This window comes from Mya arenaria, chromosome 9 (genome assembly GCF_026914265.1).
Source record: "Mya arenaria isolate MELC-2E11 chromosome 9, ASM2691426v1".
NCBI classification, from domain to species: domain Eukaryota; kingdom Metazoa; phylum Mollusca; class Bivalvia; order Myida; family Myidae; genus Mya; species Mya arenaria.
In genome coordinates this window covers 19,275,557-19,301,744 of record NC_069130.1, presented here as the reverse complement: position 1 = coordinate 19,301,744, position 26,188 = coordinate 19,275,557, and the positions used below count along the sequence as shown (strand labels likewise).

At 33.5% G+C, this 26,188-nt stretch overlaps 1 protein-coding gene and 1 pseudogene across 5 annotated transcripts in view; one reads left to right on the top strand and one right to left on the bottom strand.

The window, feature by feature from the left end:
- Nucleotides 1-10,872, top strand: part of LOC128202735 (protein mono-ADP-ribosyltransferase PARP12-like) — a 35,327-nt pseudogene extending 24,455 nt beyond the window's left edge.
- Nucleotides 10,873-16,173: 5,301 nt separating this feature from the next.
- LOC128202734 (protein mono-ADP-ribosyltransferase PARP12-like) overlaps nucleotides 16,174-26,188 on the bottom strand; it is a 40,580-nt gene continuing 30,565 nt past the window's right edge. For all 5 annotated transcript variants that reach the window (XM_052903816.1, XM_052903817.1, XM_052903819.1 and 2 more), the window contains 2 exons: nucleotides 24,703-24,839; nucleotides 16,174-23,821 (listed from right to left, as the gene is read on the bottom strand). In XM_052903816.1, coding sequence (XP_052759776.1) covers nucleotides 23,532-23,821; nucleotides 24,703-24,839 — 427 coding nt within the window. In that variant the 3' untranslated portion in view covers nucleotides 16,174-23,531. The remainder of the gene's footprint in view (nucleotides 23,822-24,702; nucleotides 24,840-26,188) is intronic.

Genomic DNA, 26,188 nt, shown 5'->3' with positions numbered 1-26,188 from the left:
ATTTCTCGCTTCAAATGTCACCATAAAAAGGTTTTCACGCACCCTTCAGGAAATAATGCTTAACTCTCCTCTGAACTATTTAAGACCGATTTGACTATTAATACAACCTTAAACACTGCGCGCATATCCATGACAACCACGATTTATCACATATCTATAAGCTTATATTTTCACAACGCACAAAGGGGTCCAGCAAAACATACATTTGTACTTTATTTTGTTTAACTACTATTTTATGTTTGTTGAATGCAAGAAAGAACATGTATTAAATTTTAAGTACACGTTAACACTATCATACATACCCTTAATTTCCTTTAATAGCCTTGGTTACTTGCAGTTATCAAATTGAAGAGAAATGTCACCTAAAGCATTATACAAACACATGTATAACAAACATAGATTTTAATTGATAAACATTTAACGACTTACTAAAAACATTTGTTCATCCTTTTTGGTATTTAAACAATTGCATTAATTGTGGTAAATCTTATTTGGGAGTAAGAGTGCATCTTTAAGATATATGTCCAATAATCAATTATTAAAAAGAAATGATTGATAGTGGCCGATGATCGATCAGTTTTTCTATTTTCATCAATCATCAGAATATCACAATATAATTACAATACCTTAATGTCAAACACTTCAAATTAATGATATAGAGTTTAACAGCATCGTTTGTCCATGCCAGACAAGAAATACAGAAGCCTGCAGAAGCTGCTACATCAGAGTTTGTTCCTGTCGCTCCGCCACACTGGAATCTGAGACCGACTGATGAACTGTTGAGCCATTGTAGGCTCGTTCCAGTAAGTTGTTATTTGCTTATGAAAAATTGAATTGAAGAGAATATTCTTGACATTTGGATCTCAAGACATTGTATCTGGTAAGACTTTAAGGTAAACTAAAAGTACAGTTGACTGGTGGCTTGCTGTACTCATAATTTGCATTGTATGATATGACTTGATGTTATTGCTGGCATTGTCGTCGTTGGTGTGCGAATTCTTTCAAAGTGACCATAACTCAAAAACAGTTTTTGACGACTGTTGAAGGAAACTTTGTACATATGTTGTCAGAGACGATTGCTCATATACAGCAATGCTCATTACTCTGGAAGTCGAGCCAGCTTGTGGTGAGAGACATAGTTGCCACAATGGTGTTTCCGTGCGTGTGTGAGGGTCTGTCAGGACTGAATTTGTCCGGGCTGTATCTTGGCAATGAATTTTAGGATTTTCAAAAAATGCAATAAAGTTTCACCATGATAGGGTGGTAGACCCATATCTTTACCTGAAAGGTCATGGCCATGCTTAGAGGTCAAAGGTTCAAATAATTCTTGTCCAGGCTGTGTCTTGATCATGCACTATATAAAAAAAACTTCTCCATGATGAGGCAACGTGTCATGCACAAGACCAAGGTCTGTACCTAAAAGATTAAGGACACACCTATAGGTTAAATGTCAAAATGAATACCGTTAATAGGACTGGTCTGGATTGAGATTACCCGTTTAAAAATAGCCCATAAAGTTTATAGTGTGCACATTTAGCATGTAAATGTCACGTGATTAGTAGATAAACCCAATAAATTGCGAATTAGAAAAAAATCACACAAAAACTTCGAAAGATATATGCGAAAGATACATCAGTAATTTTTATTAAATGTGTTGTACACGATATCAAGTTATGTAATCTTTTGAATTTTTCTGTTTTTATTGCAGCCATCTGGTGTCTAGTCCCTTTTGACCTTTGACCTTTAAGCTAAACATATTTAAGATATACTCATAACCGTACTACTCATTTTAAAATTAAAAACATGCATAGTGCTAATACCTCTGACTTTGTTGAGTAATACCGCTTTAGGAACTAAGAAAAACAGCTTGTTGTGTTAAATGTAGTGCTATGTGGAACTGAAGTCTGCAAAGTCAAGTGTGACAGTGTCGTGATTAGCTGAGTGAGATGGTTCATATCATAATTATACTTAAATTTATATTAGATATCTCTGTTTTCAGCTGGAAGAACGGAATCCAAGTATGAAGACTGAGTACAAAAAGATTGAAAGCATGTTTTCTAAAACCATGCCTAAAACCGTGACTATTGTGTCGATCTCCAGGGTGGAAAATGGTGACCTTTGGCATAACTATCTGAGGTATTGACAAGTTATGGCTTGGTCGTCCGCCTTTCAAAACTTCTGTAATGACAAAATGTATTTATCACCGGGATGAGTTTAGTATGCATGCAAAGCCCTTTGTTAGAACACCACATAGGACTAAAGCCTAAAAAACCTACTGGTTCGGGTTACCAGAATCTTCCTACGAAATAGTCTCCGACCCTACATGTTTTTAATTTGCCTTATTAACAACTTTCTCAGGTACGAGTGGGTTGTATAGCATTCAATAGTGAACAAATTTAGCAACGCATCCCTGATTTTTCTTTTTAATTACACTAAGAAATGCATTATGTTGTTAAAATTTGAAAGTACATGTCTAATCTATGAGGCATATACAGCTGAGGCTGCATCATTTATTTTAAATTATATCTCATTGCTGCATCTTATGCTGTCTGTGTTCAGACAAGACTCTCTTATTATAATGTGATTTTTACTACATTTATTCGAAAATCTCTATACCTATTATCTACATTTACCTCAGTGATCTCCATGCCTTACTATCCAGATTTACCTCAGTGATCTCCATGCCTTACTATCTTCGTTTACCTCAGTTATCACCATGATTTACTATCTACATTTACCTCAGTGGTCTCCATACCTTACTATCCACATTTACTTCAAAGACCACCATGCCTTGCTATCCACATTTACATCAGTGATCTTCATGCCTTACTATCTACATTAACCTCCATGATCTCCATGCCTTACTATCTACATTAACCTCAGTGATCTCCATGCCTTACTATCTACATTAACATCAGTGATCTCCATGCTTTACTATTTACATTTAACTCAATGATCTCCATGTCTTACCATTTACATCTACCTCAGTGATCTTCATTCCATGATTTCTACATTTACCTTGGTGCTCTCTATGCCTTACCATCTACATTTTCCTCAGTGATATCCATGCCATACTATCTACATTTACCTCAGCGATCTCCATGCCTTACTATCTACATTTACCTCAGTGATCTCCGTTCCATGCTTTTACATTTACCTCAGTGATCTCCATGCCTTACTATCTACATTTACCTCAGTGATATCCATGCCATGCTATCTACATTTACCTCAGCGATCTCCATACCTTACTATCTGCATTTACATCAGTGATCTCCATTCCTTACTACCTAAATTTACCTCCATTATGTCCATGCCTAACTGTCTACATTTACCTCAGTGATCTCTATGCCTTACTATCCACATTTACCTCAGTGATGTCCATGATTACTTTCTGCATTAACCTCAGTGATATCCGTACCTGACTATCAACATTGACGTCAGTGATCTCCCTGCCTTGCTATCTGCATTTACCTCAGTGATAATCATCCTGACAATTTACATTTACCACAGTGATTTCTATGCCTGACTACCTACATTTACCTCAGTGATCTCCATGCCTTTCTATCTGCATTTGCTGCAGTGATCTCCATGCCTTACTATATACGTTTACCTCAGTGATATTCATGCCTTACTATATACGTTTACCTCAGTGATATTCATGCCTTATTATATAAGTTTACCTCTGTGATCTCCATGCCTTACTATATACGTTTACCTCAGTGATATTCATGCCTTGCTATCTAAATGTACTGCAGTGATCTCGATGCCTTGCATTCTAAATGAACTGCAGTGATCTCCATGCTTTACTATCTACATTTACCTCAGTGATATCCATGCCTTACTATATACATTTACCTCAATGATCTCCATGCCTTAATATATGCATTTACCTCAGTAATCTCCATGCCTTACTATGTACATTTACCTCAGTGATCTTCATGCCTTACTATCTACATTAACCTCAGTGATCTCCATGCCATACTTCTTACATTTACCTCAGTGATCTCCATGCCTTACTATCTATACTAACCTCAGTGATCTTCATGCCTTACTATATACATTTACCTCTGTGATCTTCATGCCTTACTATCTATACTAACCTCAGTGATCTCCATGCCTTACTATCTACATAGACCTCTGTGATCTCCATGCCTGACTATCTGCACTCACCTCAGTGATATACATGCCTTACTATCTACATTTACTTCAGTGATCGCCATGCCTCAAAATCTACATTTACCTCAGTGATCTTCACGCCTTACTATCTACATTTACCTCAGTGATCTCCATGCCTTACTATCTACATTTACCTCAGTGATCTCCATGCCTTACTATCTACATTTACTTCTTTGATCTCCATGCCTTACCATCTGCACTCACCTCAGTGATCTTCACGCCTTTCTATCTACATTCACCTCAGTGATCTCTATGCCTTAATATCTGCATTTACTGCAGTGATATCCATGCCTTGCTATCTACATTTACCTCAGTGACCTCAATGCCTTACTATCTACATTTACTTCAGTGATCTCCATGCCTCACAATCTACATTTACCTTAGTGATCTTCACGCCTTTCTATCTACATTCACCTCAGTGATCTCTATGCCTTAATATATGCATTTACTGCAGTGATATCCATGCCTTGCTATCTACATTTACTGCAGTGATCACTATGCCTTGCTATAGATCTGCATTTACACCAGTGTTTAAAAGGAGAACATGCCCGTATTCACAAACAAATCTAGGGCATGTATAAAATGACTATATTTTGTTATATGTTTATACGTTAATTGTTGTAGGTTCTTAGGATAATATGTTACATATTGGTGAAAATGTTCGTCGAACTGGCTCATGCTAGTTTTTCCCAGTTTCTCCTGGTCTTGAGGGGTCGTTTTTCCAAAACATGTAAATACAGTAAGATTTTCAGAGAGAGGGGGGGGGGGGGTGTAAACAAAAAGTAAGATTTCTCAAACTATTTTGAGCGAGATTAAAATGATCTCGCAGGTGCTTGTTACAGCGTATGTATGTTTTATTTCGTTTACGGGAGATCACAGATCTTTTTGTTCGATTCCGAATATACATATCTTGACGAAAATCTTAATTAGATAAGTTTGACTGTTTCAGTAAAAAAGCTAAACTGAAGAAGAGGAACAAGGGCGTAGATGTGGAGGAGAGACAACTCTTCCACGGTACCAAGAGTGACACCGTGGAGGCCATCTACAGACAAGGGTTTGACTTCAGGTTGAGTGGAACTGCATCAGGTAGGAATTCATATTGTAAAAGTTCGCATGCTTTAAACAATAAGTGTCATACTTTTTACAAACATTTTCATGCTTTTATCATTAACAATAATTCCATGTTGAAAATATTGGCAGAAATTGTCATTGTTAAAAGACGATCATGCTTAAAATACTGATTATATTTGAATCAATGGCCTATGTAGTTGTGCATGAAATATTGGTACTTTTTTCTGCATGAAATATGGTCAAACTTTATCCAAATTAGTTAAAATTTCCATGCTGGAACAATTAGTTAGACTTGTTAGAAGCATCGGTCAAAATTGATACAATTTTGAAGCATCGGTGTAAATTTGTTATTCTTGAAGCATTGGTTGAAGTTGTCATGCTTGAAGTATTTGGCAAAAGTGTGATGCTTGAATGATTAACCATACTTATCAAGTTTGAGACATTGGCTTGATATTGAAATATTGTTCATAATTGTCTGTTTGAAACATTGTTTGCAATTGTCATGCGTGAAGGTAAACACTGAACATAAGCAATAACTGTTATGCTTGAAGCATTGGTTATTTATAAAATTCCTATCATGCTTGACGGATTAATTTTATTGTCATGCTTAAAAGATTGGTTAAAATTGTCAGGCTGGAAAGATTGGATTAAATTTGCTGGAAATATTGGTTAAAATTGTCATGCTGCAAAGAGTGTTTACTTGAGCGTTCATGTACACTCCTTGACCCTCTAGTGACTAAGACTAGGAGTAAAATACTACTTACATATTCATTCACAGGTACAGCTTATGGGAAAGGCAGCTACTTCGCAACCACTGCATCTTACTCTGACTGGTACTCGGACGTTCAGAACGGAACCATGCCGATGTTCATTGCAAAGGTACTAGTGGGAGATTACACAACGGGACACGAATCGTACACCAGACCCCCACAGAAAGATCCCCGTGATATGGCCAGTCCGTTGTACGACTCTTGCGTTGATATTGTTACAAATCCAAATATTTTTGTTATCTTTGAACTGTGTCAGGTGTATCCAGAGTACTTGATAAGATACAAGTATAATTTTTGAGTAAAAAAAATGTTTCATAGAATCGTATTTTGAGTATTTATTTTATATTTATCACATATTTTATCAAATCTCAAATAAGATTCTCTTCATGATATTTTTACAGTTATAGATTTGTGTAAGTGGTGTTTATTTGATTGTTTTAAGTTCATTATAGTTTGGGTCGTGACGTGCGCCTCTAAACGTGGTCTTTTTTATGCCCCCACAAAGTGGCGGCATATAGGGTTGCCCTTGTCCGTACGTACGTCTGTCTGTCTGTCTGTCTGTACGTACGTACGTCCCGAAGATTGTTTCCGATCTAATTCTTGAAAACTGTTTGTCCAATCCTCACCAAACTTTAAACACATGTTTGTGACCATAATATCTTGATCAAGTTCGATAGTCATGGAAATCGCTTTAGTCATTTAGGAGTTACGGCCCTTTTTTGCCAAAAATACTTCAAAAATATATGTTTCCAATCTAATTCTTGAAAAGTATGTGTCCAATCCTAACCAAACTTTACATACATGATTGTGACCATAATATCTTGATCAAGTTCGATAGTCATGGAAATCGCTTTAGTCATTTAGGAGTTACGGCCCTTTTTTGCCAAAAATACTTCAAAAATATATGTTTCCAATCTAATTCTTGAAAAGTATGTGTCCAATCCTAACCAAACTTTACATACATGATTGTGACCATAATATCTTGATCAAGTTCGATAGCCATGGAAATCGCTTTTGTCATTTAGGAGTTACGGCCCTTTATTTGCAAAAAAAGACTTGAGATTATCCTGAATAATCATTATGGCTTATTTTCTGTGACAAAAAATCGAAGTGGGGGCATCCGTGTCCTATGGACACATTTCTAGTTTTTATTTTTTCATTGTTTTAATGTTTATGTTTTTGTCTCGACAATAGACTGTATAATACGGGTCCATCTTTTGTTGACTTTTTGTTAAGATTTTAGTAGTACTTCATAGTATATATGAGTTACATTAGATAAAGTGTGAGTGACAACAAGCAGAAGTTGATGAAATTATAATAAATATGACATCAAAGTTTTCTATGAATGAAAAAAATAAAGCTGCACTCTTACTCCCAAATAAGCAGTACCGCAATAAATACATTTGTTTTAATTTACCAAATTTACCGATTTATTGAAAACAATGTTAATTATGAAGGAAACAGTGTTTGATATATACGAAAGGTGCAGAAAACACGGTATTTTCACCTTATGAAATGATATACTTTCAAATTGCCTGCCATCTTCCGACCGTATTTGGAAAATGCTCAATTGCATAATGTATGCCAACCAGAAATTACAAAGCGAAACGACAACACACACGAAACATACAAAGCAAAAAGAAAGACATTGATACATCGCCACGATCGTCGGTATATATGTTTTTGTATGTTTCTTTGTATTTATGCAGTTTATATAAAGATGTTAGAATTTGCGTTGTTATTTCCAAATATTACGTTGACTTTCCTATCTTACTTCGAAATCAGCTTTCAGCGAACACAATTTTAGAGACGTCATATCTAAAATGACGTTATGTTGCATACAGTTTGGATTGTTTTTCTGCAAAACTTCATGTAAATGTCATTTCCCAGTCTTTTTAGACATGGTATATCAAGAATAATTGTTGGTTTCAGTGTAATATTGGAATGCATTTAAACTCCTGATCACCAAAAAAATAAAATTATCGCATGTGAATATTCTTTCTAATGATATGATATTTCACTGGTTCAAAGAGTGATATTACATTTTGATATTTTTCACTGTTTTGAAATTTTAGCCCGCTCTTAATTCTAAATCAAACATCAGCGGGTACAGGGCAGGGAAAAAACAATGACATCCTTTTCATATGATGTTATGTTCGCATCTCATGGAGCGTTTTGCTGAAAAACTACAAAAACTGTCATTTAAAATCCTTCTGAACATAAAATAAAATTGAAAAATTGTTTGTGTTTGTTACAGTGTTTTATCACATGTATATTTCATCTCGTGAACACCAAAGGTAATCGTGTCTATGCCACTCATGAAATATAGCTTTTGGTGCTCACTCGGTGAAATATATTACGGTTTTACATTGAAACAAACAATTAACCTCTATATCATTCGTGGCTAAGCTGCTCGTAAAATATAACTTTTGGTGGTTACTCGGTGATATATGTTATGATCTTACACTGAAAGAAACAATAATCCTCTATTTGTTTGTATGTGAAATAAATTTTAAATGGTGTCTAACTGGTGTCCAACATAGAATTTCAACTTAGTAACTGTTAGACTTATTTTAACTTGTTGCTGTTCAATTATTTATGTTATAGCCTTGTGTGTATAGCAAATAATATGTAATTATGCAATATTTATAAAATTATACAAATGGCAATGAATATATCATATATTATTTATTTTTTCATTATATTGAGACATTGTAAAAAGCAACGCATATCAGTAACAAAACGTATGTGTTCAATTGATTCAGCCATAGCCTGTTTTTTAAAGACAGGTACACAAATAGCTCCATGTAAATTCAGGTACACTTTACAATACCAGGTATACGCCACATATATCATTGATTTCGTCCTATTGTATAATACAAGATTTGCATATAACACCATGTTTATCATTGATTCTGTCATATTGTGTTATTTATACCAGGTATGTAAATGACACCATGTAAGTCGTCGATACTGGTATATTGTAAAATTTAAGGTTTGTATATAAACCATGTGTACCATTGATTCTGTCATATTGTTTAAGATCAGATATGTAAATGACACAATGTAAGTCGTCGATTCTGTCATGTTGTAAAATACAATATTTCCGTATAAACCATATTTGTCATTGATTCTGTAATATTGTTGAAGACCAGGTATGTAAATGACACCATGTAAGTCGTCGATTCTGGTATATTGTACAATTCAAGGTTTGCATATAACAACATGTTTATCATTGATTCTGTCATATTGTAAAATACCAGGTGTGTAGATGACACCAAGTTAATCATTGATTCTATCATTTTGCAAAATACCAGGTATGCAAATAAATATATTTAGCATGTGAAAGTCACGTGATTGATAACGCATTACCATTTTTCTTCATGTGTTTATCAAACTTCACATACATGTCAAACATGCCATTCATGCTTTCCCCTCAAAGTTCAAGGTCATACATAGAGGTCGATTAGCTATCACTCTGACAGGGCCTGATCGAGCATTTTTTGCGTTCCTACATCCCTTGTTTTATCAGATGTCTCATTTTGCACAACAGTCTAGTTCTTTCGTAACAGTTGATTTTCAGCCCCAGTTTCTCAAAAATTAACTATTAATTACTCGTTAATTTAGTCAACCTATTTAACCACTTTACAATCTGTGACGGTTTAAAATCTTAAAGCTGCACTCTCACATATTTAAGGTTTTGACACTCTTTTGTCCTGGAATGAGCCAATTTTGCGTAAATATCTTACTACCAGTGCTATGCGACTGCTGACAAAAGATCAGATCGCAGATTTTCATATTTCCGTTAGAAACATTGACTGAATATTGAAACAGGAAGGTGGTCTAATACTCCACGAAATGAAAGACTCTGTAGTATATGTAACACATTAAAAGATAAAAATCATTTTCTTTTTGAATGCAAGTTATACGATGAATTACGGGTAAAATATATTAAGAAGTACTATAGATTAAGACCGAACATGTTCAAATGTACTGATATGACACTGAATATACACAGCCACTCAAATTTAAAATAGAATGAAACACAAAGAATCGCATTCAAATAGCATTTTGAAAATATTTTTTTCTTATACAAAATAATAGTATTTACAGTATAATTATAAATATAGTTTGTTCTTTTACTGGTTATAACATCTGGGACCTATCCTACTCCCAGTTAACATTCAATAAAGACGGGTTATTAATTATTAATAATAACATATAAACATTTTAAATTATCCATTTTAATTAATGTCATTTATCTCTGACTACCATATCCTTCAATTCTGAAGAATCTCATCATTAAATGTTGTATTCAATGATAGACAACTGTACTAAATTCCTTTTATCCGCTATTAATCAGTTTATAACTTATCTGATTATACATCGTAAACTGAACTGTATCTACTGTCTCGAATTGATAATAATCCTTGTTAAAACGGAATTGCACATCTCCCTTTGTTTTCCCTGGAATTCATTTTTACACTTTCCATATTTTTGTATCTATTATATACACATGACACTTATTATTTGTTGCGTTTTGAATAATCTTTACTTTACCACATGTGTAAACATCCTGAATGTAAACACACAATGTAACCCAAAGAACTACTTACGAAAAGAAGGTCGAATTTAACTCATTGTCAACCAGAAATTTATATAAAAGAATAAATCATACACTGTACAACTATTAAATTTATAGAAAAAAAATATATAGAAAACGTATTTTTAGATCAGTAAGGTACAATAAGCTATTTAATCGAGTCCTGTAATAGTCTCAAGAACTTTCGCTTTCGATTTCAAATTTAGACTATAGTGAATGGATCGTTAACTTTCTTTTTCCTACGGTGCGGGCGGGCGTTTGGGTGGGCGGTTTCCAGTACAGTGTCCGATATTTAACTTAGAACCTTTTGTCCAATCGGGTGATTGATATAAGAATCTCTTGTTTGTTATGTTTTTTTCATGTTTGTAAATTATTTACCATTATTATGGCTAAAATATTTCAAAAGTATATATATCGATGTGATTGTTTCAATCTTGATTTGTGACACAACTAGTGTTATATTATACCTGTTGATCCCGTCTAACTATTTAAGAATCGTTAATCATATCATTCTTAAATGGTTCTCCACATACATTCCATGTGCTTTTTGCCTAACACTATTTCTCCCATTTCTAAAAGCCAAAATGATTATGATTTATCTGCTTAGACAAATATATACAATTTATTATAATCACGATAAAAACATATCACTTAAATGTGGCATGACATAAAAGGCTGTATTGGCCATAATAAGAACTTATTCAAGATTTTAAGAAATTAGCAAATGGTGATTTTCTGATCTTGATATTCCATATACATGAGCGATTATTCCAATATTTGTGTTGAGTTCAATGTCTTTTTATACAACAAAAATGGGTTTAAATGCCAGCGGTATTCCTAAATGTAAAAACACGTATCGTTAATAGTACATTTAGATATTTATAGACTCTCCTAAGTAAAAAAGACGACTCAAATAAGGAATATTGAGGAATTGTTTGTCATAATTGATGCATATAACCAACATTAACTTTATGATATCATAACGAGGTTATGTAGGTCTGTGAACGAACTTAACATGTGTGACTGTAAATCGTTTGGACTTCGGTGACTTCTGTCTTTAACTTGCTTTTACTTTGGAAAAGGCTGGTGGAATTTTGACAAGCTTCGCGAAGAGATTGAATAAGTGAAAAGTAATTTCAGCTATTCTATCAAATATGGCGAAAATGAAATAGGACTTCAATTCAATTTACTTCAATGATTACTTCGTAAAGAATTAGATCATGTCTTTGTTAAACACTTTGGAACTATTTAGCAACAAAAGTTAACTTTTGAATGTAATTCGGTATGCAGTACCGGCCAAATATATACGTTTTCAATATATTTTATATACATGTACATGATTTTATTTGCATTAAGGTTAATATTGCCCCCTCTCTCCACCGCTCCCACTGTTTATCAATATATTTTTTGCATATATGTGTAGTATATACAAGATATATTTTTGTCCTGTTGAACAGAATATTAAATATAAATCACAACTTTCCTTGAACATGTACATCTTTAGTGAATTGTTGAAACCCCAAAACTTAGTGAAGGCTTAGAAAGAAAGCTTTTTATACAGTTTGTCAAAACGGTGATAATCAATACTTACTTTCTAGCCCAAAAGTCTCTATTTCTTGGATAATTTTAGTGCACTATTGTAAGAAATCATCTTTTAAAAGGTGATTGATCCCGATGTACTATCTTACCTGTTTGGTCATGCTCGTGAACACTACAAGACGGAATAAAACCATTTCGAAATAGATAAAAAACAGTCGGAAAAAGTTATTCGAAGCTGATCCAAAAGCTTCCCGCCTAAGGGGGTACATACACAAAGTGTTATCACTGCCCTGAACAAGTAAGTCACGTCACTATATAACTATATATGATTCAATGAGGACTGTACATTGCCAGGGAAGAAACTTATGTGGTTGAAAAATGCTATCAAACAAGTGATTCCAAATTTCCCATTCATATATAAACACCTTGCAATCATTACAGAAGTGGGTAAAGTAAACGGCCAAACGGTAGCATCAACATTGATTCATGTTAATAACGAAACCCATCACGTCTCAAAAAGCATCGTTAAAGTTGACCTGAAAGAAGATTACCTGTGGATCGTGAAGTACAAAAGAAAAACACTTGATAATGAATCTATCTAAGAAGTGGCTGAAAGAGAGAAGAGCCAGGGCAATATCAATTATTGAAAAGAACAGCGAACACTTTGCGACATCTTGTTTTTTAGGCGAAGATCAAAGTGTACAGGTAGAAAACCTTTTTAGTGTTGAAGATGTACATATATCTAGGCTTATACCAGGATGCTAAGGTCTGTTCAGAATCATCACAGCGATTCTCGACGAAATAGGCACAATAATATTTGGATCAGTGGCCTTTGCTGGTATTGTCCTTAGTGTCGCTGGTTAAGCAAATGTTCTGTTTACAATTCTTATGACAGTTGGCTATCGACAGATGGAAAAAGAAAACAAGCTTTGTCCATGTTGTTTCAGAAGAAAGATGCTAGGGTTATGGATAAACTTGGCTGTTTTTATCCCAACATCGGCTTTAACCTTTGTCTTACGTAACTTCGCTGTGCCACCAGCCACTTTGCCTGCCATCGGAATATCCATCGTTGTCAGTTTGCTTTCTTTGTATACGCAATGGAATATGTCTAGAATAATAGGTGCGATTTACAGCCCGTTTGCCACTAAGGGATCCTCTGTACAAATTATTGCCGAAATCAATTCTGGCGACGCTGTGTCATGCACGTACTGAAGCAAAATCTTCCCTTAAATGTGTGTATTATGCTACTAGCCACCTATTTGCAACGCGAGAAGTCGTCGAAGAGCAAGTTGAGTTTTCTAAAGGTTCGATGAGTAGGTATGACTGTAGCCTTTGGGATACCTATTCGCCAGATGAGACGGTTGAACGGACCAGGTTTAGGATCAACGAGAAGAACTGGGGTCCGTGGGAGAATAGATCAGATCACATGTGCTTCTGGGCCAAGGTACGGGATTTCAAACCGAGTGGTGCAAACCTACACATGATTCGAAGCGGATATGATGCTCGGCACAACTTCTATCCATCTTGCACACGAGATTGAGTTAGGAGACCATGTCTTCCTGCACAAAATAGATGGCATAGTCATTGAAAAAAAAAACATACAAAAGCAAAGAAAGTTTTACCTAAGAATGGTTTGTTTTATGACTTTGTATTGCATAATACATAGGTTTTGTGTCAATCTTGATTACAATTGGGTTAAGGTTCAACATTACCATCCATCGAAATGCAGGCCAAAATCTGAACGTGCTGTTATGGCTATGAAGATGCTTGGACAAATGATGCAAAAAAATAAATAATTCTGGCAACCGTTGTGAAACAGAATGCGTGATCATGGTTAACTGAGGTAAAGTTTCGATAGATTTGGGGATATGTTTATTCCCCATGTAATTATTCCTAAAGGAATATATTGGTACAAATCCGTTGGTAAACGCTTTATTGACGTTTCTCTATGAGTACCATTTTCAAATTTCTAACAAAGAAATTATTGTTACATTTTAGGCTTTGCATAACAAAGGTAATATATGACGAATGACGTTATTCAGAAAAAGACGTCATAATATAAAAGTACGAACAAAGACCTAGAAAACAGGCCCTAGTTCCATGAAAATCATAACAACATACTTAAATATCTTATTTCATTTACCTCTATTACTTACACTTATTTAACAAAATGAAAAATGGTTTATATTGATTATCAACAATCTTAGAAGATTTTTAAATACAAATATTGCACATAATTTACTAAAGCAAAACTAAAACTAAAGATATTAGCTTGATGAGAAGAGATAATAAAATAATTAGAGATCGTGAAATCAGGGCCAGTTTAAAACGTTCGCTATGCTAGTATTTTTCATAAATTGCTATACATTGGTAATGTTGACTATAACATATATATTTTGATTGCAATTATATTTTTTTAAATAACACCCAAAACGACTTTATATTATGATCAAAAAGTCGAATCTTGTGTTCAATCAGTCATTATAAGCCGGTTGGTTTGCGGAAATGGGAAGTTACTGCCGCCTTATTGTTTTCTTTATTCGTAAAGGAACTTGAGTTGTATGTTGTGAAATCGTCATCTTATTATAATTACTAATTGCTGATGATATGGCCATTGAAGGTAAATTGCATGAGATAATTCAAAGCAATTGGGATATTTTGGCAAATGATTGCAATGCCTGGGGATGTAAAGTAAATATTAAAATGGCTTCGATGATGGTGTTTCCTAAGATGTTCATAATTGCCCCATGGAAGATTTAAAAAGGCTATGGTATACACGCTTTTAATGATTTTGATGTTGATTTATTTTAATTATTTCTCACTTTAGTATAGATGTAAATACTAACAAAATACACTTGGAATTTAACGTTTTTGTATATAAATATATGAACTCATTTATATTTGTTTGTGTTTTACTATAATGTTGTATAAACACGTTGACGTTTTTTTAGCGTAAACAGTGTTGTCGACGACGTGCATTGCCCAAATCGGAAATAAAGAAAATATCTTTCAGCCTGTCTGTCTGACTGACTCTCTTTACGATTATCTATAAGGCAAACTAACACTGTGATAACTAAAGAGTTAAAAATACTGTTTGTAAATATTTAAATGCAGTACTGAAGCATTCATTAACTGAGGTAGGAAATGAAACATCAAACAACTTCTACATTTGTCACTAATATATAATAATAAATGCAAATAGTCGTATAAGGAAATGATATTTATAGTAAACATGTATTAGGCATTTGAATGAAACAATTGATACTATAGGACAAAAATTAAACCAATACACATATTTTTACTATAAAAAAATACATTAGTTTGTCGAGGTAATTGCCTTAGAATGGTCATTGAAAATTAAGTAAGAACTCAATTGAGGTTTCTCTTAAGTCGTCTACGTTGCGTTGAAGATTTGATAAAGATAATCAAAATAGCGCGCATGCGCAGCTAGGAAAACAATATGCTACTTGTGATATTACTACAGATATATGCCTCAAGTTTGAAACGGGAGGATGATAAGGTTAGTTGGAATATTGGTAAAATTTGGCCAAAATTAACAATATTCTAAAGGAAAACATTTGATTATACTTATTCAGTCTACGATAGAGTCCAATACAATTAAAATGAATAATAATGTTGCTGTGACTGATGTTAAACTGATGCGAACTTGTAATAGGGGTTGTGTGGATCCTATTAGTTACAATAATATCACGGGGTTGTTATAAGTCATGTAGTACATCTTGTTACGCATGTGCGTGGAATGTATCCTCTCCGGACATGTAGAAATTGTATAAGTCACAATAATATCACGTGGTTGTTATAAGTCATGTAGAACATCTAGTGACGCGTGTGCGTGGAATGTATCCTCTCCGGACATGTGGAAATTGTATAAGTTACAATATTATCACGGGGTTGTAATTATTCATGTAGTACATCTAGTGACGCGTGTGCGTGGAAGACTTTTGGAAGGACATAACGACTAAGGGAATAAAACTTCTCATCAACAGTGTTATATTTTATTTTCACTTCAAAGGCATTAATAAGCAATAAGTGCAAATATAGAGAAACGTATGGCATCTAATGGCTAACTAGTAAATACAGTGCATAAACCTTGCTTTCAGTGCATCAACAAATACAAAACACGTTTAAAACAAGTTCCTTATGGCGAGTATAGTGGTTGATCACTTACGATGCTTTAACTAAGAAACAATTCAATTTTCAAAACTGACCACTTCTACAACTACTTAATTTGTCATCGCATTGTATAAGCTAAAAAGTGAATAGATACATTTAACGCAATAAGTCGTGAATGTACCTTTAAAATAAAACTTTTTTGGATGTACTCGTACTTTAGGTAATCAACTCCGTTTATTACTAAAGCCAGGATGGCAACGGCGATAGCGCATCGAACTTATAATCGCCAATATCTATAGTTATGATTTCAAGTTCAGTGTGTATATGTTGTAGATTAAACTTTGCTTTTTTATGTTTGTTTTTTTTTTAAACTGAAAGATTTATGTTACAAGACAAAGACACCCGTGAAGATCTATAACGAACTTAAGCAATTGTGTCTGCAAATCGTTTGGGTGTAGCAAACCAAACCTGTTCTTTAGAGCTCCTAAGTTTAGTCAAAGTTTGAACATTGCTTTATTGGCAGTCTGAAGTCTTATTCCGACACAAGTAATCGGTCTGAGACAGACACAGCCTCAAAGGATGCAGTTTTGAATTAAGTGAAATGAAGAATGTTTCGCGATAAAATAAAAATCAAATACCAGCAAATACCCCAAACACCTCCAACACTATAAATAAACTACTCACACTTTACAATAACAACAACAACAACATCAACAACAACAACAACAGAAAAAGAGCTTTAGAGCTACATGGTTTCGAACCAGTTTCCTTCAGGTTCATAGCCCGGTACTTTGACAACTGTGCTATATCAGTTACTGGCAACACAGGTCATGCACTTAGTTTAAAAAAGTATGTTCGAAAGGGAAAGTAACTCTTGAAGCAAAATGACGTTAAAACGTGACTTTACCCAATACAGGATACTACTTTAGATAATACAGCCTTTTATTTCATGTCATTTTTTTGTTTAACGATTTTATCGATTTAATAATAATTTGTATTTATTTTTTTAAACAGGTGAATCATGCTCATGTTTTTTTTCAATGGGAGAAATTTTGATAGGCAAACACACACGGAATATACGTGTAGAACTATTTAAGATTGCTATAGATGAAATAATACAAGTCACAAAATCAACAATAAAACAATCACATCTAAATTTAAATTAGTTAAGCCATAATTATGGTAAATAATACACACACATAAAACCCCACAACCTTTCACTACAAAAGCATTAGTAGGTGTACACAACATAGATATATAGGATCTGACTTGAGTTGTCATTTAATACAAGATTTTATTAAACGAGTTTATGAAATTTGTTAGTAAGCGAGCCTCTGACGAGTTTAATTAAATTCTTGTATAAAATGACAACGAGTGTCAGATCGTTTTTATCACATGCTTAAAACGGTGTATGTATTACCAATTGAGTTCCACTTTCTTTTGTTTGACAGCCAAAGTACTCAGAGTAGAATGTCAACGATGCGCCATATAAATAGTTCCAAATTAAAATTACAAAAGTAGCTTCCAGTTATCAAATTTTAATTCTGATAGAGCTTACCAAGTCACAACTATAAAAATGTGTAGTAAAATATTCAACAGCATGAATAAATAACGATTTTAACCAAAACCCCCCAATAAGTACACAATTTGATGACGTCACACTCAGAGTACATGCATTTACGCGGTTCATGTGACCTACATCGGTCTGTCAAGTTTTACTGTGTGCACGGATTTAAAAGTTATTCGCTGTCGCTTTCTACGATGATTTTGCAGCGTTTTCTTAGTGTACATGGAGTTTCACAACATGCAGATGTTTACGGCGAAGCCTTTCTCTGTACTGCATAGATGTTGATGTTGAAAAAGTTCCACCAAGAATGTTTCCAGAGAACATGATGTTCTAGCCGCCATGGGATGTGTAAGGAGATGTCTGTGCTGCGGAATTTGTATTTGTGTTTTCGGTAACCGACAGCTGATTAAACTGGCAAGCAAATGACATTGATTGCATATTGCTTGTGTTGGTCAAGTTGGAAATATTTGAAATGTGTTTGTGGTGTTTGTCACTAATGTGGCTGTATTTGTTGACTGACAGGATATTTCTGTGACTAATGATCTTCATTATCTGGTTGGCGGAACATTGTTATCAGAAATGTTTTGTACAAGATGCTTTCTGGCACTATGATTCGTTAGCCATTTGTCCCCCCGAAGTCTTACAGCTTCATTATTGAGGTAAGTATTTGTTGGCATTTAAACCATTTTGTTTACAAAGAATGCGGAGGGATATCTAGGTTGCGTATGATTAGTCTAGCCAATAGAAATGTCTGATAGCTTATCTTACACATGTGTAAGATAAAAATATTCGTAATGGGTATATTACACGGAAAACAAGAGTAAGCATGTGATAAAAATGTATGGCATATATCGACTTATGAGTAAATACAGTGCAACAACATTCAGTGCATCAACAAATACAAAACGGTTACGTTTAAAACAAGTTTCCTATGGCATTACAACACCATAAAAACAGACAACACTTAATAAAAATAAAAACAACAGCAGCAACAAAAGAAAAAGAGCATTAGAGCTACACGGTTTCGAACCAGCTCCCTTCAGCTTCATAGCTTGGTTCTTTGCCAACTGTGCTATATCAGTTACCGTCAAAGCAGGTTATGCACTTAGTTTAAATAAATCTGTTCGAAAGGGCATGTAACTCTTGAAAGATAATCAAGCAAAATGACCTAAAAAGTGACTTTACCCAGTACATGCTTCTGCTTTAGATGATACAGCCTTTTATTTCATGTCATTTGTTGTTAAACGATTTTATCGATTTTGTATCTCCTCTTTTAAACAGATGAATCATGCTCATGTCTTTAAAACGAGAGAGATTTGATAGGCAAAACACGCATTTAACATATGATGAGAGCAATTTCAAAACGATATGATATGAAATAACACTTGTCACAAATCAACATTGAAACAATTACAATAATGCATACAATAGTTCAGCTATTGACAGGTTGTTGCTCCAGGGACAACGGATCTAATGACAATGGTAGCCGACTGTTGCTATACATGTATGCAAAATTTAAGGTATATTTTGTAAGATAATGATATATTCACTGCTCACATGTTAATATAAAACTGTTAGTATGCACAAACTGTTACAAGTTCTTGAAAATAGTTTTGTACATTAGTGAAGGTATGGTTCACAATCTGAATTAAATTGAAATCTTGTACTCTCGAGTATGATTTCAACTCCAAATGGACTCAACCATGTTTTACCCCAGGAACATGATTTGAACAATATTGGTAAAGAACCACTACATCAGCATACCAAATACCAAAAGTCTAGGCCATGCGGTTTCAGAATTATTTTTTTTTACTTTAAACGTATATTGAAAACCTGGGACCCCCATTAAACATGTGACCGTCGGAGCGGGGCTAATTTTTACCACAGGGACAGAAGTTGAACAATCTTGGTAAAGCACCACTACCTACGGCATCAAGGCGGTCTATGCTTTGCGGTTTAGGAGATGATATTACTATTTAAGTATATAGAGTACTGTTGCCCGGGCGGTAAAACTTTTGACACCACGTTCATAATTTGAACAATCGTGGTAAAGGACCATAACGTGAGGCTGCATTCCAATCAACAAGGGTTTAGGCCATGGAGTTTCAGAGACGAAAATGTTTAAGATTAGCTAATGTTGATGCTAGACGAAGGTCGGCTGATATATGACGATCACAATAGCTCATCCTAAGCACTTCATGCTCAGGTGAGCTAAATATTAGCTATACGTTATTAAACTAGATATAAGTATAACAGTTCATGAGATTTCAGCCTAAAAATATGCACATGAAACAACAATATGACATATTTAATAATATATAACACACATTGGTACTTACATCAAACACTTAGCAAACAATAGCTGTTGCTGAAAAGCCTTCCACCGTGTTTTCGTCCAGTTTAAGAAATGTATTCGCATTTTAATAACCAGGAAATGAATTGAATTCACTATTTTTTTAATATATTTCTTTTTTGAAAATATTATTAGGAAATCATAATATATTGTTGACTGGGGAGTTTGAAGCATTTCGACACAAACATATAATTATATTGTATATCAAAATCAGATAAAAAAAGTATTTTGTTAATATTGCTCAACTCCTTATCACACTAAACATGTTGTTAAGGATGCATGTTTTTTTCTCTTTATAACAGTTTAAATTAGTTAAGCCATAATACTGGTAAGTTCCTCAAAACTAAACAAAACAAGAACTCTTGAAAGGATATTTACTTTTGGCCTTCCCCACCCACTTTTGCACTGTGGAAAGCCCTTAAAATCAACACATTTCGTGTAACACATGCCGTTTGTAATTTAATTACAGTCAAAATAAAACTGCTAAGAGTGCTAATAAGTACATGACACATGAAATAATATTTCATAAGAGTAAAATATACATCATGTTATCTAAAGCTACGCTTCACAAACACAATAACAATATCAAAGAGAAGCGTCAAACACTCGTCTATTGTCTATTGTTTAAATGATACACGCATTACTCAACAACTATCAAATTCAGTTTTATTTGCCCTGCTTGACCATACATGTCATTTTTATTCAGAACATACATTTTATTGAATATACATGTAATATATTTGTATAATTCAGTTCACTTTATATATTTAATTTCTTCTTTTTTTGTAATGAAAGTAATGTTTTTCAAATAGAAAGGGAAAACTATTTAAAATTAAGAGGTTATATTATGCTTAATTTCAATTTCTAGCTGATGACAACTGAAATGAATGATTGATTAATTTTAAAATGAAATGATCTGTCATTATGATCAATGCATTGATTTAAAATTAACAGTTTTCACATCTGAGCAGATTTGACTCAATATATTTTTTTCCCTACCTTTATGTAAATGAGTATAATTAGATTTTTTATCTACTTTTTACGTATTTTAATTTTTAACATTGAAAAATAAGTATTACTGATCCTATCCTTTTTAAACCGAGTATGGCATAAAGTTTATTATTTTTTTTTGCATATTGAATAAGGGAAACTTTTACATATTTCATGGTTGCTTAGCAACACACTTATAAAATGCTACGTTCCTAAGAAACTAATGTTCACTTCTTAGTTATTCACTTAAAAGCTGTATGAGTCAAGTACGTAAATGAGTTGTTAAATTATATTTATCATATTATCACTAAATAATTTTAAAAACAGGATTCTTCTTCTAAATTTGGTTAATAATCCAATCTAACAATTCTTTGTTTTCCCTAACGTTTCACTGTAGTTAGAGATTTTTTAAACATTTTAGCTTGTGTACCCTGTTCATATATTTAAATGATGGCAAACGTATTCCATCCATATTGTTAATGCGTTTTTTTTTCTTGGACATGGATGTGGAATATTTGCTTGGTTTTGAAAAAAAATATTTGGTTGCCTAGCAACAACATCTTCCAGAAAATATGTTTTCCTATCAAAGCATGTGTTAACTCTTAATAAAACTTATTAATTACGTTCAATATGTCTTTCTTTGTGAGTGTTTAAATCAATAATTACTTAAGCACATTTCATGCTCTTAAACTTAATCATTTTATTGCGCAAAAATGTATTTAAACATGAGCAATTTGATAAAAAAAGCTATCACAGGAATGTGATAAATGCCACCGATCAGGTCTAGTCCGAGTGAGAGCCAGTTGACATCAAAGTATAACATTGACCATTGAGGCGAGAGTATAAGTGTCATGTGAGAAGCACCATCCCATACTGCTGGACATTTATATGAAGTTTGGTCCAAATAGGTTAATCACATCTTAATCCAAGTGAAACGGGCGTAGACACGGACGAACAGACAGTGTGACTACTTAGAATGGATGGGACCAATAAATTAGCTATTAGGAACAACAAAACCATAATTATTGACAACAATCACCCAATGTTTTAATATTAAAATGATCATTAATTACACCGACTGCTAAAGATTCAATATGAAGTCAAACATGATGAGGTTTGATACACTCATATATATTACCATATGAATAAATCAATGATATACATAGAGGATATATTTTGATTTCAGTGTACGATCGTATTTTATATCACGAGTGTCATAGAAAATATTGTTTTGCCATGATCACGAGTGAAATTAAATACGATCTTACACTGAAATCAACACAATGGTCTATTTCTTTTAGGGTTATTTTCGGATTTTTTCTGTATACCACCCCCCCCCCCCCTTGAAAAGAGAGTTGGTTACGCCGTTACCCATGGGACGCCCCTCAATCAAAGTCAACAGTTGATAACTGTCATTTTTTTTATTTTCGGTTCGTGGATAAATAGTTCCGTAAAAGTGTTTTTTATAGTTTATTGTTGAGTCGGGTTTTTGTTTTAATATAAATTGTTAATGAACATTAAAAATGAAGTTTTACTAATGCAACTATGTTCCAAAATATAACAGTTAATGCACGACTTTTAAATTAAACTGGGTATGAATACATGACCAAATTACTACGCCGCCATTTATTGAATGAAAATTTGAAAGTTCAAACGTGTTAGCAAAAGAATTGCGGGTTATCATTGGATTTAAAAGATTTTTCATAGTTTTAGAGTTTGTTACATGATACATGAGTATTCATTTATTATTCACTGTCAGATACTAGTCTAATTTGCTTGAAGACGGGTCGTTCACTGATAAAGAGTGAAGACCACGCTAGGTTGGTGAAAAAATTTGAGGCGTGGGGGGGGATAAAAATCATCAGTGAATATTGTGTTTATCTTAAGGGAAGTTCGTATTACAAAGTCAAACTGTTTGAATACATGTGATAGATAATATATTTTTATAACATAACAAATGTTCGAGCAGTTGTTTTCATTTGTAATTTGTTTTGTACGAAAACAAATGTTCGAACATTCAGCTTTAAAGTTCAATAAAACGTTTGAAGAATAGGATTACAATTTTTCTAATAAAAGGTCATTTTTCCAAAAAAAAAAACGTTATTTAAATTTAAGCAACCTTTCATAAATATCAAATTATTGGCAACATTTTCTGGTTTTAAAGTGATGTGTTACTTTTGATCTAGGGAAAGGTACTACAATGGATTTTCAATAAGGAGTGCTTAAAAGTGATATTTTCATTCCTTAGGCTAAATTCAAAAGATGCTTTGGAATCGATCAAATGATATTTGTCATCTTGAAATATAGCACAAAAACTACGGGGAGAAATCAGACTTTTTTAGAGTATTTTATCAAGTATTCCGGGTACACCTGACCAAGTTCGAAGATAACAAAAATCTTTGGATCTTTAACATTATCAACGCAAGAGTCATACAAAGGACTCGACAGATCAAGGGGGTCTTTCTGTGGTGGTCTAGTGTATGATTTATCTCCAATTGTGTAATCTCCAACTAGCACCTTAGCAATGAACATCCCCATGGTTTCCTTCTGTCTGTCTGTGTAGCAGTTTGAGTATTTGGCAGTGGTTGCAAAGTAGCTGCCTTTTCCATAAGCTGTACCTGCAAAGTAATAGGTAATATAATAATCACTTATTAAGTGTTCTTCAAAAAACATACCAATAATGCAAAATATGAGTACAACAGGCCAACCGTCAACTATATTTCGGAGAATTCTTTTAAAGGTTTCAAGGGGGCTAATAATCAAAACCTGTTTCAAGAATGTCAATTATGGCCAATAATTTTAACTTATGTTTCATGCATGGAAGTATTTGACGATTCTAGTATGGCAATTTTGGTCAATGTTTCAAGCTTCAGACTTGTAACCAATGTTTTAAGAATTAGAATTGCAACATATCCATCTAGCATGACAGTTTAAACAAATCTTTTCGGCATGACAATTATAAGGATTTCAACTTTGACAAATACATGAAGCATGAGAACTTCAACCAATGCTTCAACAATGACAAATTTGCACCAATGCTTCAAAAAAAATTTTTTTTAACAAATGCATCTAGCTGAACATTTCTGACCAATGTTTAAGCATGATTTTTAATATGGCAAAGTTTGACCAATATTTCATGCACAACAGTATTAACCAATGTTTAAAGTATATACAATATTTCAAACATGACTTTCTTTTAACCATGCAAAATGACAAAGGTTTTTAGCATGACAATTGTTGTCAATGTTAAATGCATGACAATTTATGCCAATGTTAAAAGCATGACGATTTATGTCAATTTTAAAAGCATGACAATTTATGTTTATGTTAAAAGCATGATACTTTATGTCAATGTAAAAAGCATGACTTTTTTTATAAATTTCGGCGGCATGATATGTTTTATCAATGTTTAAAGCATGGCAATTTTTAGTCTATGTTAAAATATGACATGTTTAAAAAATGTAAAAAACATGCAAACTTTTACAATATGAATTTCTACCTGAAGCAGTTCCACTCAGCCTGAAGTCAAAACCTTGTCTGTAGATGGCCTCCACGGTGTCATTACTGGTGCCATGGAAGAGTTGTCTTTCCTCCACATCTACGCCCTTGTTCCTCTTTTTCAGTTTATCTTTTTTACTAGAGCGGTAGAAGTTTATATACTTATATAAAAAGTTATATAAACTACAAACGTGAATGTACAAACATATTACATAACCTAGACATTTTTGGCATGCTGGCATGTTCGATTTTGATGACTGCGGCAGATATAAATAGTAGAGCATGACGATTTTTACTACTACAATAACTATAATAAGTTAGTCATGTTTGAACTAACTTTATTAGCTGCAGTAATGGGAAATCATTTAAATAAATAAAGCAACGGCGGCGGAACATGTGTCAGTATACTTATATTTTCAAATTGCAATTAGGTCATGTCCAAGTATTACTAACATAATCGACAAATAATTTTAAATTTTGATGCCAGGTGACCACATGTAATTGTGGTCTATTTTGAAAGAGTACTACTTGCTGGGCACTAAAAATGGGTAAATAAAATGACTAAAATTACATTACAGATAAAGTTAAGGCTGTTTGTCATTTTTTTCTTTAACTCAACTCAATTGAAAGTAAAATGACTGAATTTTCAATGTTTCATGGTCAAAAAAGCATGTTTGCAATATGTTTATTGGTATAATATTTAGATATTCTTCCTCAACACATTAAATACTTTAAACATAAGCAGAGAGTGCCACCTACATCTATTTTGATTCAGAAACTTACTTAATTAGTGGTACTTGTGGTACTCTCACATAGGGCTATGCATGCCGACACTAATCACCACAGTGATTATTATACTGGTCATTCCACAAATTTTAAAAAGACCGCCAACTGTCACAAAATACGCCCATTCTAATTCAAGGACACCAAGTTTGAAGAAAAGTGGTTGTATGTTAAGCCTAATTTAAGGAGCGGACCCTGTAAAGACAGTTTTCCTAATTTAAGGGTCATAACTATTTAGCGACATGGCTGGTTATCGAACCTGACCAAGATATTCTGCCCACAAACATTCTGACTAAATTAAGTGATTATTGGAAAAAAAGGCTTCTAAATTCATAGATTGGACAATAGATTGGGCAATGCAAGTTTTAGGTCATTTCTATAATTAAAGGGTGATTACTCTTGAGTGACTCAGCTATATGACTGGTTGACAAACTTGTCAAAGATATTATTCCAATAAACATTTTGACCAAATTTGTTGATGGTTGGACAAAGGCTTCTAAAGTTTTTGATCGGACAAGTGTTGCGAATAACGCGATCTATGAATTTGACACATTAAATGTATTATGTTAAATAGTTTTTTTTATTACAGGTGTTGTGCCGTTCAATGGGTTCATTTATTATGTATTGCTTCGTTAAAACCTTCCCGCCAAAACTTTATTCTCCACCTAAATTGACTCAACACTCAACGCATCAGTGTGTTTTTT